Below are 16,999 nucleotides of genomic sequence, written 5' to 3'. Positions count from 1 at the left end.
CCCTTTTTTGGCCCCTAATTCCTAAACTGTTGAAACCTAAACTCCCAAAATCAATCCCAACCGTTCTTTTGTGGTCATAAACCTTGTGTCAAAAGTTCATAGATTTCTATAAACTTAAACTAAAGTTATAGTGCGAAAACCAAGAAAATGCTTATTTGGGCCCTTTTTGGCCCCTAATTCCTAAACTGTTGAGACCAAAACTCCCAAAATCAATCCCAACTGTTCTTTTGTGGTCATAAACCTTGTGTCAAAATTTCATAGATTTCTATTAACTTAAACTAAAGTTATAGTGCGAAAACCAAGAAAATGCTTATTTGGGCCCTTTTTGGCCCCTAATTCCTAAAATGTTGTACCAAAACTCCCAAAATCAATGCCAACCTTCCTTTTGTGGTCATAAACCTTGTGTTAAAATTTCATAGATTTCCATTCACTTTTACTAAAGTTAGAGTGCGAAAACTAAAAGTATTCGGACGCCGGACGACGACGACGACGACGACGACGACGACAACGACGACGACGACGACGACGACGCCGACGCCAACGTGATAGCAATATACGACGAAAATTTTTTCAAATTTTGCGGTCGTATAAAAAATGAAAAAGAAAAGAATGAATACTGTTGGGGTAATAAAGCAGTAAATTTCATTGCTTATGGATAAACACAATTTCCGGTCTTCAACAAAATTCAAATTTCATGAGATTTGTAAAACTTTCAAAATTAAAGTTTTTTTGGTAAATAAAATCCCTCTTCAATCCATTGAATTTTGTATAATGTATCCTTTAAAATCAACATGTTCACATTATGCTATATCTATTTTTACCAAACAAGCTGCGCATGAAGGCGGTTTGTTGACCCCTAACTCTTTTCATCTTATATTGGTGTTGGATTACATTTCAATAAAAAATAATAAGATGGTCAAGATAATCACCTTTTTCAAGATTGGCATATATTTTTTTTTAACTCAACAAGTTGCACATGAGGACAGTTTGGTGACATCTAACTCTTTTGATCTTTTTTTTATGTTGGATTACTGTTTCATGAAGTTCACATAGCCTATCTTTAAAGATTTCATTTTTTTTTTATCCATTGTACATGATGGTCAAGGGGAGATAATCGCTTTTTTTCATTTTTGCAATTTGCAATGCAGAGATTGCCATCCTTCCTCGCATCAGCAGATGCGATTAGCCATTAGATATTTCCATAAAAGATACCATTTGAATAAGATATAGTTATGGATAGAGATTTCAAATCAAAGAATCACTGATTTTTTTGCATGGAAAGAAATTTTGCACAAATGTGTTCAATTTTTATGTGAGATAACCAAAGACTGACTTGCAGAAAATAAACCACTTTTTTCTGTTTCATAAAATATATTATAAAAAAAAGAATGAGTAGAGTGGGGTGCTCATTTTCACCGGGGACACAATTTCGCCGTTTAAGGATTTTGAGGTGTAAAAACTTCAAAGGATGGCTGAAATGGAAGAACTGTACACGTAAATTATATTTTTATAACAAATATAATATTTTATTAAACTGAGACAAAATTGCGGCTCCTACCGAAAATGACAGAAAAACGGACAACGATTTTCGGACAATTTCCTGAATAAAAAACACGATTTCAAAGAAGTATTTCTAGGTTAATATTTGACTGAATGCCCTAATTTTAAATTCTTTATACCTTTGAAATGTCTGCTATTCATCTATAATGCAATTGATTTGATAAAAATTGTTAAAAGCTGCGGTTATTTGGTTTTAAATAGATGTGTAAAAACGGCCATTGACAAAACATCCGGAAATTTCAAACTCCCTTTAATCTAACTTTTCAGATGATTTTCTTAAAACAAACCGGTTTTCAATCTGAAGTATATTTTGCATTTGAAGTTATCTTCATATAGAAACATCAGTAAACTTCAAAAACATTTAGATCTTAACATAAACTGTAGAAAACATGGAAAGATGTGGCGAAAATGAGCACCCCACTCTACCCTCTTTGATTTAATTTCTGAAAGTGGATAATCAAGATAATAACTTACAAAGAGAATGTTTAAATCTCTATGCATCATTTTTTTTGTGTAAATAGGAAACATTTCCCTTATTTAATCACAGCTAAACAGATTAACTGAAACATCATTATAAATACAAAATCATAATTACAGTTAGGCTTATTTTTCAACTAAAAGTTGGAATGCATATACATTTCATTATAAAAGAAACATATGTATTTTTTCAATTTTTTGAGTTGAAATACCATAAAAAAATCCATAGCAACATGACCTAACCAGGTGCTCCGCAGGGCGCAGCTTTATACGACCGCAGAGGTCGAACCCTGAACAGTTGGGGCAAGTATGGACAAAACATTCAAGCGTGATACAGCTCTGAATTTGGATTGTGATCAAATTTTTGACATTACATGGTTTTTTTTTACACAAAACAAATGTCAAGATTTTACAAATCAATTAAAGATTTCTTCTTCAAACTTTTTAAATCTAAAATTAAATAGTTGATCATGACACAGCATAGGTTTCTGACACAGAACGAATGTGGTCTAATGAACTTAAAAGTTTTTTTTGCCTTTGAGCAATTCACTATGCTGTTGAATATTAATCCTCTCAAAAAAATGTTTGAAGAAATTTTCTTTTTATTTATGAAATCTGAAATGAGAAAAATTTAACCCCCCCCCCCTTTTTTTTCACATCCCTGTTTCCCTTTTTCCAAAACTGATATCAATTCAAATTTCCAATGGAGTTTGCAACAATAACTACTCTTTTAAATACATCATAAAATATTAAAATGTAAAATAAAGTGCTTGTTATCACTGAATGGTAAAGATTGGTTGGTAGTAAAAGTGAATATACATTGTTTATTGTATAAAACAATAAAAAAAACTTCATCAGCAACATTTTATATTGGCAAATTTCCAATGAAGTTATTTACATAAAGTTATTGGCAAATAAAAATAGAAAATGACATCATAGTCATGTCTGGCAAATGTCCAACATACATTATCTAAAAACATTTTAGATAAGATAAGGAAAAAAAGCTTCATCAGCAACATTTTATATTGGCAAATTTCCAATGAAGTCATTTACATAAAGTTATTGGCAAATAAAAATAGAAAATGACATCATAGTCATGTCTGGCAAATTTCCAACATATATTATCAACTACTATTCTATACAAAGAAAGATAACTCCAATTGAAAATTAATTGCTATTGCACAATATTGTGCAATTAGATATTTCTTGCTATTGTGCAATACTGTGCAATTGAAAATTTCTTGCTATTGCACAATATTTCATATGGAATCCTGATTTGGACCAACTTGAAAACTGGGCCCATAATCAAAAATCAAAGTACATATTTAGATAAAGCATATCAAATAAGCCCAAGAATTTAATTTTTGTTAAAATCAAACTTAGTTTAATTTTGGACCCTTTGGACCTTAATGTAGACCAATTTGAAAACTGGACCAAAAATTAAGAATCTACATACACAGTTAGATTTTGCATATCAAAGAACCCATTTATTCAATTTTTGATGAAATCAAACAAAGTTTAATTTTAGACCCCCATTTGGACCAACTTGAAAACTAGGCCAATAATTAAAAATCTAAGTACATTTTTAAATTCAGCATATCAAAGAACCCCAAGGATTCAATTTTTGTTAAAATCAAACTAAGTTTAATTTTGGACCCTTTGGACCTTAATGTAGACCAATTTGAAAACGGGACCAAAAGTTAAGAATCTACATACATAGTTAGATTCGGCATATCAAAGAACCCCAATTATTCAATTTTTGATGAAATCACACAAAGTTCAATTTTGGACCCTTTGGGCCCCTTATTCCTAAACTGTTAGGACCAAAACTCCCAAAATCAATACCAACCTTCCTTTTGTGGTCATAAACATTGTGTTTAAATTTCATTGATTTCTATTTACTTAAACTAAAGTTATTGTGCGAAAACCTAGAATAATGCTTATTTGGGCCCTTTTTTGGCCCCTAATTCCTAAACTGTTGGAACCAAAACTCCCAAAATCAATCCCAACCTTTCTTTTGTGGTCATAAACCTTGTGTCAAAATTTCATAGATTTCTATTAACTTAAACTAAAGTTATAGTGCGAAAACCAAGAAAATGCTTATTTGGGCCCTTTTTGGCCCCTAATTCCTAAAATGTTGGGACCAAAACTCCCAAAATCAATACCAACCTTCCTTTTGTGGTCATAAACCTTGTGTTAAAATTTCATAGATTTCCATTCACTTTTACTAAAGTTAGAGTGCGAAAACTAAAAGTATTCGGACGCCGGACGACGACGCCGACGCCAACGTGATAGCAATATACGACGAAAAATTTTTCAAATTTTGCGGTCGTATAAAAAGTTGTTGAATTATTATAACAAAAAATAAACTCATAACCATAAAAAAATGCTCATTGTAGACTAATTATAGATTGAATTGGCACAAGTATTGTGGCAAACCTTTCATACTGAAAATCAAAATCAGGCACCTACTACACAGCTACTTTTGCATAGGTACTATTTGTGTATTAAAAATCTGTAGTACTGGAAATTTACTTTTAATATTCAGTACTATTTTGTTACTTTAAAATTGTTGTAATATTTAGGTACCTGTATTTTACAGTACTTAATTTGTACTTGAAATTTAGGCACTACAGATTTTTGGTTACTACCGTTACATTTTCAGCATTTTGAAATCAAGTACTGTAAAATACAAGTACCTAAATATTACAATAATTTCAAAGTAAAGAAATAGTACTAAATATTACAATAATTTCAAAGTAAAGAAATAGTACTAAATATTAAAAGTAAATTTCCAGTACTACATATTTTTAGTACAGAAATAGTACCTATGCAAAAGTAGCTGTGTAAGCTTTCAAGGAAAGGACTATACAAAAAAACAACTTTCACAGTGTTTACATTTTTTAGTAATATATATCTGGTTTTACTTACCATTTTTTCATAAAGTCTTCCAAATTCTACTATATTTGGTGTAAGTATAGCCTTTCCATAGGATTTGATTAAATCTGGATATTCTGTTACTAAGAAAAGTCCATCCTGAAAAAAAAAATGCTATGGTAAAGGGGAGATAATCTATACAATACTATGTCTGATGATAAAGAAAATTGGAGTTTAAAATGTCATTTCCTACAAGTTTGTTCATTACAGTTATACATATTCTATTTCCATTGATTCATAAGACAGGTAAATCAACATCAAAATATAGGAACGATTTAACAATACAACACACTATCTCTGATTTGATGAACTTTCTCTCCCACCCTTGATATTCATTCTGTGATAAATCCTGAATGGTTAGGGGATATGAAAGCAAGTGACAATATATTTTGCTTAATTAGGTACATTTACAAAATCTGCACCACGTAAACATATTTACTTTACTGTTTCCTTTGTACCCATGGTGACACATGCTTTAAAGTGATAACTGGTTTTCACATGATATCAGAGTTAATATGTCGTAATTTTAAACTTTGCAAATCTCTGAAATATCCAATATTTCTCTTAAAATTACAAAATGTCTACTGTGCAAATCTTTGAAATATCAGATATTTCTCTTAAAATTACAAAATGTCTACTGAGTACTGTGCAAATCTTTGAAATTTCAGATATTTCTCTTAAAAATTACAAAATGTCTACTGTGCAAATCTTTGAAATATCAGATATTTCTCTTAAAATTACAAAATGTCTACTGAGTACTGTGCAAATCTTTGAAATTTCAGATATTTCTCTTAAAAATTACAAAATGTCTACTGTGCAAATCTTTGAAATTTCAGATATTTCTCTTAAAAATTACAAAATGTCTACTGTGCAAATCTTTGAAATATCAGATATTTCTCTTAAAAATTACAAAATGTCTACTGAGTACTGTGCAAATCTTTGAAATTTCAGATATTTCTCTTAAAAATTACAAAATGTCTACTGTGCAAATCTTTGAAATATCGGATATTTCTCTTAAAATTACAAACTGTCTACTGAGTACTGTGCAAATCTTTGAAATATCAGATATTTCTCTTAAAAATTACAAAATGTCTACTGTGCAAATCTTTGAAATATCAGATATTTCTCTTAAAAATTACAAAATGTCTACTGTGCAAATCTTTGAAATATCAGATATTTCTCTTAAAATTACAAAATGTCTACTGAGTACTGTGCAAATCTTTGAAATATCCGATATTTCTCTTAAAATTACAAAATGTCTACTGAGTACTGTGCAAATCTTTGAAATATCAGATATTTCTCTTAAAAATTACAAAATGTCTACTGTGCAAATCTTTCAAATATCAGATATTTCTCTTAAAAATTACAAATTGTCTACTGTGCAAATCTTTGAAATATCAGATATTTCTCTTAAAAATTACAAAATGTCTACTGTGCAAATCTTTGAAATATCAGATATTTCTCTTAAAATTACAAAATGTCTACTGAGTACTGTGCAAATCTTTGAAATTTCAGATATTTCTCTTAAAAATTACAAAATGTCTACTGTGCAAATCTTTGAAATATCAGATATTTCTCTTAAAATTACAAAATGTCTACTGAGTACTGTGCAAATCTTTGAAATTTCAGATATTTCTCTTAAAAATTACAAAATGTCTACTGTGCAAATCTTTGAAATTTCAGATATTTCTCTTAAAAATTACAAAATGTCTACTGTGCAAATCTTTGAAATATCAGATATTTCTCTTAAAAATTACAAAATGTCTACTGTGCAAATCTTTGAAATATCAGATATTTCTCTTAAAAATTACAAAATGTCTACTGTGCAAATCTTTGAAATATCAGATATTTCTCTTCAAATTACAAAATGTCTACTGAGTACTGTGCAAATCTTTGAAATATCAGATATTTCTCTTAAAAATTACAAAATGTCTACTGTGCAAATCTTTGAAATTTCAGATATTTCTCTTAAAAATTACAAAATGTCTACTGTGCAAATCTTTGAAATTTCAGATATTTCTCTTAAAAATTACAAAATGTCTACTGTGCAAATCTTTGAAATATCAGATATTTCTCTTAAAATTACAAAATGTCTACTGTGCAAATCTTTGAAATTTCAGATATTTCTCTTAAAAATTACAAAATGTCTACTGTGCAAATCTTTGAAATATCAGATATTTCTCTTAAAATTACAAAATGTCTACTGAGTACTGTGCAAATCTTTGAAATTTCAGATATTTCTCTTAAAAATTACAAAATGTCTACTGTGCAAATCTTTGAAATATCAGATATTTCTCTTAAAAATTACAAAATGTCTACTGTGCAAATCTTTGAAATATCAGATATTTCTCTTAAAAATTACAAAATGTCTACTGTGCAAATCTTTGAAATATCAGATATTTCTCTTAAAAATTACAAAATGTCTACTGTGCAAATCTTTGAAATATCAGATATTTCTCTTAAAATTACAAAATGTCTACTGAGTACTGTGCAAATCTTTGAAATTTCAGATATTTCTCTTAAAAATTACAAAATGTCTACTGTGCAAATCTTTGAAATTTCAGATATTTCTCTTAAAAATTACAAAATGTCTACTGTGCAAATCTTTGAAATATCAGATATTTCTCTTAAAAATTACAAAATGTCTACTGAGTACTGTGCAAATCTTTGAAATTTCAGATATTTCTCTTAAAAATTACAAAATGTCTACTGTGCAAATCTTTGAAATATCAGATATTTCTCTTAAAATTACAAAATGTCTACTGAGTACTGTGCAAATCTTTGAAATTTCAGATATTTCTCTTAAAAATTACAAAATGTCTACTGAGTACTGTGCAAATCTTTGAAATTTCAGATATTTCTCTTAAAAATTACAAAATGTCTACTGTGCAAATCTTTGAAATATCAGATATTTCTCTTAAAATTACAAAATGTCTACTGAGTACTGTGCAAATCTTTGAAATATCAGATATTTCTTTTAAAATTACAAAATGTCTACTGAGTACTGTGCAAATCTTTGAAATTTCAGATATTTCTCTTAAAAATTACAAAATGTCTACTGTGCAAATCTTTGAAATATCAGATATTTCTCTTAAAATTACAAAATGTCTACTGAGTACTGTGCAAATCTTTGAAATTTCAGATTTTTCTCTTAAAAATTACAAAATGTCTACTGTGCAAATCTTTGAAATATCAGATATTTCTCTTAAAATTACAAAATGTCTACTGAGTACTGTGCAAATCTTTGAAATTTCAGATATTTCTCTTAAAAATTACAAAATGTCTACTGTGCAAATCTTTGAAATATCAGATATTTCTCTTAAAAATTACAAAATGTCTACTGTGCAAATCTTTGAAATATCAGATATTTCTCTTAAAAATTACAAAATGTCTACTGTGCAAATCTTTGAAATATCAGATATTTCTCTTAAAATTACAAAATGTCTACTGAGTACTGTGCAAATCTTTGAAATATCTGATATTTCTCTTAAAAATTACAAAATGTCTACTGTGCAAATCTTTGAAATATCAGATATTTCTCTTAAAAATTACAAAATGTCTACTGTGCAAATCTTTGAAATTTCAGATATTTCTCTTAAAAATCACAAAATGTCTACTGTGCAAATCTTTGAAATATCAGATATTTCTCTTAAAATTACAAAATGTCTACTGAGTACTGTGCAAATCTTTGAAATTTCAGATATTTCTCTTAAAAATTACAAAATGTCTACTGTGCAAATCTTTGAAATTTCAGATATTTCTCTTAAAAATTACAAAATGTCTACTGTGCAAATCTTTGAAATATCAGATATTTCTCTTAAAAATTACAAAATGTCTACTGAGTACTGTGCAAATCTTTGAAATTTCAGATATTTCTCTAAAAAATAACAAAATGTCTACTGTGCAAATCTTTGAAATATCAGATATTTCTCTTAAAAATTACAAAATGTATACTGTGCTGTGCCTATGATATGCATTATATATATATTTTATATTAGATGTTTACTGATTGACAATTTAGTCTTATTTGCATGATTTTTTTAATTATTTGTTGTTTGCTTTGAACTAGCTGTCAGTAACTGCGAGTACTCTTAAATCCATACTTAGTGTCTTTTTATTGTTGAGATGTACAAGTACCTGGCTACTTCCATTCTGTTTTAATTAGATGTATTTCGCCTGTAATTCAGTGGTTGTTGTTTATTGCTGTGTTATATTTTTGTTTTTTGTTAATTTTTTTTGTACATTTCAAAACAACAAATTGTCATTTCAGGGCCTTTTATAGCTGACTGTGCGGTATAGGCTTTGCACATTGTTGAAGGTAGTACGGTGACCTATAGCTGTTATTTTCTGAATCATTTGGTCTGTTGTGAAGAGATGACTCATTGGCAATCATACCACATCTTTTTTGTTAAATTTAAGTTTTTTGTGTGTTCCAGTGTATATGATGGTCAAGGGGAGATAATTGCCTTTTTCATAATTGACATCCTTCCTTGCATCTAAGTGTAGTCATTTGATATTTTCATGAAAGACACCTTTTGAACAAAATAAATTATGGATACATATTTCAAATCAAAGAATCAGTGATTTTTTGAGAGTGAGAGTCAAAATGTGTTCAATTTTCTTGGGAGATAACCATAGACTTAATACCACATCTTCTTTTTATGTTTATAAACTTACAGCATCTACAACAAGAGGTAGGTTTTTCTTCTTTACTTCTTCTAATATATTCTGAAATATAAAATTATTATCTAAAATTAAAATCTTTCCCTTTATCCAGCCTGAATTTTACATAAAAGGGACTTTTTGTTATTGGTAAGACAACCATATTTTTTTTTCTAAATAAACTCCTATTTTGGAAATAAAAATCATGGTTAATTCATTTCTATTCTGTTTAAAAATACCAAAAAATTGTCCATAAAATGCATAGACTTCGCCAAAAAACTAAATTACCCAATGCAAGAACAATTCTAATGCAACTATTTTGTAATGGTTCTGATTGGATGACAGTTAGCGTAAAATTCTCTATCTCCTTGTCTGTAACTAAGGAAGCCGACATTTTGAGTTGCTGAATGTATTGACATGTAGTTTCTAAAATAAAAAGCCAAAAAACTCACATGTTGCACCTAAAAATCTTATTACATTCTGAAGCGGCACAGAAGCCAGAAAACGCCCGGTGTTAATGTTTGAGGCCGGAGGAATACCAATGATGTCACCTAGTGCAAGGACCAAAGAAGATAACATATTTTCGTGGAATTTTCTTTAATGAAGATTTTACACTGAAATAATGATTGAAATTTAATTATGAACTTGTTTTGCATTAGAATAGAGATAACTGTATTGTATTTGAATTTTTGGGACGTTCATCAGTAGTTTTACTGTCGCAAATACCCGTTTACCTGTCTCCGCTCCACGTCGCCAGGTAAACTAAATTTGCGACAGTAAAACTACTGATGGACGTCCTTAAAATACAATACAGTTATCTCTTAAGTATAGGATATTACCTTGTGTTAAAATATAAAATTCACTAGTTTGAGGTTGCAAAACAGATAGAATGCTAGGCTTCAAATTCATATGAAACTTTCTGTAATTTTTATATTTATTACATAAACTACCTTAGCGGTATCTAAACAGACAACTGGATCCCTGCCCAGACCTGGTCCCAGGACAACAGCATGCATCCTCTCTAACCATTCACTGGTTTCATGAACAGCAAACTTTGATTCTCTGAAGTGTACATAAAAAATGAAAATTCAAGATATCGGTTTTAGAAAATAAAACATAAAAAAAAAGGATGACAGGATAACGCCAACCTTGAAATACAATATTTGTTTGAAGATGTTAACCCATGCTGTTTGGGTACAGTGTTCTCCCCAGGCAGTTTTAGCACAGCGATTTTCAGCGCTATCACAATTTCTAGCTGTTCTATTGCATTTCTTCTATCATGTCTATATCCAGACAATAACATTAGCAAACAAAGGGGTAACTTCCATAAGCATGATTAGGACATCATTACAAGAGAAAACATCAATAGCATAATATAAGAAAAACACATAACAAATCTATTACAAACCAACTGCGTGCCGCGACAAAGTTACTGAGAATTGTTGAAAATCACACGCTTACCACAGCGCTATCCAAAAATCCTGGGGAGAACACTGGCCGGTAGGTAGGTATATTTTTGCCAACAACACAAGTAACATGTCACAGACAAGTAAAAGATGTAAGAGTAGAAAATAAATCTTAAAAAAAAAAAGATTTATTTATTACATTTTTGAATAAGCTGCTTTTTAGTTGGCAAAATCTAACAATCTAAATTCTATTTTAGACTTTTCACAATTAAAAGGACAACTTATATCAATCATCCAGCTATAATCAAACTTTTCAGCCTGACATCAGAATAGCAAGCACTTCCTTAATTCACAAAACTTAATGATTACAGGTATTAGCAATTTTTTTATACAATTGGTAGTACTGTTGCATCCTTTTTAAATATTATATAATATTTAATATAATAATAAGTATGAATATATTTGATGTTCTTATTTTCTTTGTTATATATCATTTTGAATCTATTACAAAATGTTTAGAGGCAAATATTTCATGCACATTCAGTAAGGACAAGAAATTATAACAGCTGATTTCATTGAGTGTGTAGGCAAAGGTAATATCTATGGTTAGCTTGCTTGTTAGCTGAACTGTGAAATCATTATTAGGTCAGATATACTACCCTCCTTTTAAAGTAGCCTAGTCCAACAGATAGATAGATTAGTTATCTGTGGGACGTGTCTACTCAAAATGGAGGGTAGTTTACCTAACATAATAATGACTTCATGGTTCAGCTAGCAAGCAAGCTAACCAAAGATATTACCTTTGCCTGCATACTCAATATAATCGGCTGTAATAAGGCCACAATTAAAAATATTTCAGTTTGCCCAAACCCGACTCATGATGACTGGGTGTGGGTAGGTAGGTAGGCAAATTCTTTTTTTATGCCCCACCTACGATAGTAGAGGGGCATTATGTTTTCTGGTCTGTGCGTCCGTTCGCTTCAGGTTAAAGTTTCTGGTCAAGGTAGTTTTTGAAGAAGTTGAAGTCTAATCAACTTGAAACTTAGTACACATGTTCCCTATGATATGATCTTTCTAATTTTAATTTCAAATTAAAGTTTTGACCCTAATATCACGGTCCACTGAAAATAGAAAATGATAGTGCGAGTGGGGCATCCGTGTACTTGGGACACATTCTTGTTTCTTCAGAATTTGCATGAAAATATTAAAAGATCTTAAAACAATTTATTTTTTTTCCACGTCAAACCTTTGTAGAGACAACCAAAAGCCATGAATTTCAAACCTCTATACTTTATGATTTGTATCCTGAGATATTTATAACCCTGACAATTTCTAAATGTGTGAAAGGGCTGGTGATTTATGAAGTGATTTTCAACACTCAGTTACATCAACACAATGTTTTTGTTAAAAAAAATATCAGCTGACTATATAATGATTAAATTTGTTTGCAGATTTTAAATCCAATATCTATTAACATAGATTAAATGTCCTAAAATATTTTATATAAATTATTATCTACCATCCATAGTCTGTGTGTTTTTTTGTTTTGAAAACAAATTTATATTTTACATTATCACACAGGTAAACTAATTTGGCTATAAATAGATCAAAGCATGTTCTGAAGAATCTCCAAACTAAAAATGTATTTGTTATAATTATATACTTCTTTAAATAATCAAGTTTAAATTTTGAAAAAAAAATCATTATAGATAAAATATAATTGCATAAAGTTAACGTTTTCTGAAGACTATTTATTTTTAGGTCATGGTTCTAGAGGCTTCCTCACAAATTTGTATAAAAATCCAATATGGCGTCCATAACATGTTTTTACTTTTGCACATGTGAAAAAAATATCTCTGACAAAAGCCAGATTTCTCTTGTCAAAGGGAATTTATATTTATATTGCAATAAATTATTCAGAAGGAGTTACATTCAGTTAAGATTATATTTCTGATTCTGTGAGCAATTATAGTTTTATCAAATTCTCCCAAACAGCAACGTACTGATCTTGTCAACTAAGATTTGTAAATTTGAACTATCTGAATAAAAGAGCATCTATTTCACGTGACAAAGGAAGATCATAATTAAAGACAACAATTTATCAAGAAATAATTCCTTTTTATTCAGTAAAAACAAAATCTTCTTGCAAGATTGTAAATTCACAACTTCCGGATCATTTCCTGTCAGAATAACATTGAAAATATTCGATTGCACATGGTTTCGAACAAATCTACCTGAATATTCTTATCAGATATTCGATTACTCGATGAAATTAACATTGAGCATATAGGTAAGAGTTTGGTAGTACATGTACAGACAACTACAGCTTTAAAAAAATGTGCCACTTCACATGTTTTACTTCTTCAAGTTTGTTAAATCAGAAGATAAAAACAGAGAACATCGAATATCGAATATCGATTAACTGTCTGTGTCTCTTATACGCTTTCTTTTAATCTTATTCACAGTTACTTTCAAACGCAAAGACAACAAACATTAAGTTTTATACGATGACGGAGCGGACACAAAAAAATTCTGAAAAAAAAAAATTCTTCTAAAAAATGTCATAAAAAAGAATTTGAGTCGGCGGGTTTATTTTAGGTTGGTCGCGTTTGGGCAAACATACAATCTTTTTATTTTGGCCTAAATCCAAAATAACAGTTAATCAAGGTGGAATAAAATGGTCTACAAATTGAACTGCCACAGGAAAAAAAAATACATGTATGCTAGACAAGGGAAGTCTTAGTTAAATGTTAAAAAAACGTCATAGAATGAGCAGTATGAAACAAGTTAAAGCACTCACAGTATTGGATGTACTATCAATTCTGGACTGTAACTTTTGATTACTGTGGATGCTCCTTCAGTGCAGAAAACATGTGACAAATCAGCTCCCTGTCAAAAATATCAAAAATATCTTACTACATTTCTAATATTCTACTAAATTTTTTTTTTATTCTGAGTGTTTTTATAATTTCTTTTTAATATTTTGTACATTGTATGTAAACTTTGTGTTCATTATTATTAATAGTATTTTTATTTAGTCTTGCAATATAAATACTCTATATATGATACAAAATAATAATACCGCAGCATGCATGCTTCAATTTAACCTGGTTGTAATATGTTTTTAATTCCTGTCTATATTGTAATAATTAAGATGCTTGGAGTGGTCTTAGTAGAACTACTGTATCACTATATAGGGATGTCAACACTAGTAGGTGAGTTAGAATCTTGCCTTTGCAGGTGAGGTTGGCTCCAATCTTAATTGACTACGAATGTCAGTTTTCCTTAATAAAAGGTTGTTGGTTCTCTAAATCTGTTATCAATTACTGAATATTATAATCGATTTATAGAAATTTGTCCACTATAATCTTAGTATAATTTACCATCATGTCATAAAAATGTAAAACAAAATATGAATTAATATTATTAATTCGTATATTTTAACAAATTTGATTCGTTTAGGGATAGTCACATGTTAAACTATATTTTCGAAGAACGGCGGATAGCAAAATGCATATTGACCGGCAAAAAGCATATTGCACATTTATTTTTAGAATATCTAAAAACCGATATACTTTGTGACGTCATGTAATGAATTTCAGGATATTGTTTAACGTTTTGAAACAAATGATATCTGTGATCGATTATTTGACGAAAAAAATCTTCAAATACATAAGATGTAAAAAAAAAAAGTAAATGAAATAACAACTAATATGTTGTTATTGTCAAGGAGACAATGTAATATCTATAAAGTTCCAACAAACCTAAATGACGATTTTGATACAAACATGGTCGGAAATTAATAATATAACAAATATAGCCTTTGTATGAGGTCAATACAGGATATATTGACCCAAAGAAGTATATCGACCTCAGTCAATATACTTCTTTCAGGTCAATATATCCTTGTATCAACCTCATACAAAGGCTATATTTGTATAATATGAATTAAAATGGACAATAGCAGAGGCAATAATGGTTAACGCATAATTGGTTTATAAACATCTGTGTGAACTAACCACTTTTAAAGCTGATATTGCTGCAAAGTATGGAGCTCCTGTGTACCTGAAATAAACAGAAAAAAGGTTTCAAGCTGTCAATAGTAAATGTTGATTTTTATGTACATGTATTAGCAAAATTCATATAGAGAAAATTATACCAATAATTAAAGCTTTTTCACTCTTGTTTAATAATGATTTTGAAAAGAGGGAAGATTATTTATGCAAATTACTTCACAACCAAACATTCAATCAAATTAAGAATTACTAGAAACAAAGAAATCATTATCATTAAAGAACAAATTATTAAAAAATGTTTAAAACAGTCAAAAATTTAGTGAAATGTTATGTTAACCCTAAGAAAGGAAAAGTATAGGTCAGTAGTACTAGGAACTAGAGGGATAACTTACTCTTTTGATCCTCCAATAACAGCTATCCTCCCTGCCAGACCTTTATGGCTAATAAATGTGATTGGGGGGATTACTGACTGCACCATCTCTAATAATAGCCCTGGTTTGTTGTAACTTGTGTGAACCCATTGGAAACTTCCAATTTTGGCTGTAAATTAATTGAATATTCGTCATAGAACAGAATATCTAATAAAGGTTCCAAATATTCAGCAATAGAGATAATATTGTTTATAAGGCCAAATAAAAGTTAAATGTATGGTTTCAGTATATCCTTTAAAAAGCATGTGGCGGTATGTCAGCAATTTAATTTATAATTTTTTTGGGGATCACAAAATTGGGGAAAAAAATTGTGTCGGATTCCAATATCATACAAGTCCCTATTGGATGTTCACCATTTTCCATATGTTTGTTTGTAAAATAAACAGATATGTTACTTATTTATTTAATTTTGATGCATTCTGTTCATAATGTTAAAATTTGTTGCATTTTAGCCATAGTGGATACTTCTGATGGAAATTCAGATGACAGTCACACTCATAGGAGTTTGTTCATTGAACTATTAAAATTCACATTCCTCAGACATGCCAGCATGGTCAGAATTTTATCATTTGAAAATTTTCACAAAAAAATTCTAGAGTCTGACAGAGTTTACACTAGGGTCTATTGAGTAACCTGAATACTTTTAACATGTTTATTTTGCATATCAAAGTTTTGAGAGGAACATTTTACGGCAAAGCTCATACCACATAGTCAGCTATAAAAGGCCCCGAAATGACAATGTAACACAATTCAAACAAGAAAACTAATGGCCTGTTGATTTTTCTAATACCTGTAATGTTGCTATGTACAATCATCAGAGAAAATACTTTTAAATAAAATTCATCTGTAATTTGACAATATTTAGTATGATAAATTAAATAACACATACATGACATAGCTGAGGGTAGTAATGGGGATACCTTATGACAAATAACAGTAAAAATTCTTGCAAAATGGGTTTACAGTAATTTTTGGTGCATGACCATAAAATGTACATTTTCTTTCAGACGATAATAAATTCGACTGATTTAGACGCATCATGTTAATTTTTTTTCCAATTATGACGCTAACAATAATTATTTGAGACCTCTGACGAATCATGATAAGGGTATTTAAATGAATCACAATAAAATTATAACCAATTTGACAATAACGGTAGCCGACAATTACAGTTTCACATCTGACGGTAAAGGGCATATCTACACTCATAGCTTAGAGGGTTATAGAACAATTTGGTACCCCCTCGGAAAAGGATCATCAACCTTGGCTTCACTGTGGATGACAATGTTTTTTTCAGGGTACCAATCTGCTCTATCACCCTCTCAGCTATGTGTTATTTATATATATCATGGGTATATAATGAAATAATTTCAAAAACTTCAGGAAACTGGAAGAGTGTAAAAGTTTTCAAACATTTATTCAATTAAAATAGGTTCAAAAGTAGATATACATTATTTGTCAAATCGATCTTATACAGCACAATCTAGATACATAGGCTAAAAATGTGTAG

General features: G+C 29.6%; 1 protein-coding gene across 1 annotated transcript in view; it reads right to left on the bottom strand.

The window, feature by feature from the left end:
- The window catches only part of LOC143042441 (ATP-dependent (S)-NAD(P)H-hydrate dehydratase-like), a 121,229-nt gene that overhangs the window by 103,925 nt on the left and 305 nt on the right, over positions 1-16,999 (bottom strand). The window contains exons 2-7 of the mRNA XM_076214725.1: positions 15,451-15,598; positions 15,062-15,107; positions 13,843-13,931; positions 10,587-10,698; positions 9,652-9,702; positions 4,969-5,073 (exon numbers count right to left, since the gene is read on the bottom strand). Of these exons, the coding sequence (XP_076070840.1) occupies positions 4,969-5,073; positions 9,652-9,702; positions 10,587-10,698; positions 13,843-13,931; positions 15,062-15,107; positions 15,451-15,598 (551 nt within the window). The remainder of the gene's footprint in view (positions 1-4,968; positions 5,074-9,651; positions 9,703-10,586; positions 10,699-13,842; positions 13,932-15,061; positions 15,108-15,450; positions 15,599-16,999) is intronic.

This window comes from Mytilus galloprovincialis, chromosome 8, assembly GCF_965363235.1.
Source record: "Mytilus galloprovincialis chromosome 8, xbMytGall1.hap1.1, whole genome shotgun sequence".
Lineage (NCBI taxonomy): Eukaryota > Metazoa > Mollusca > Bivalvia > Mytilida > Mytilidae > Mytilus > Mytilus galloprovincialis.
Note: the sequence above shows the minus strand (reverse complement) of the source record. Positions and strands in the feature narration are given on the sequence as shown.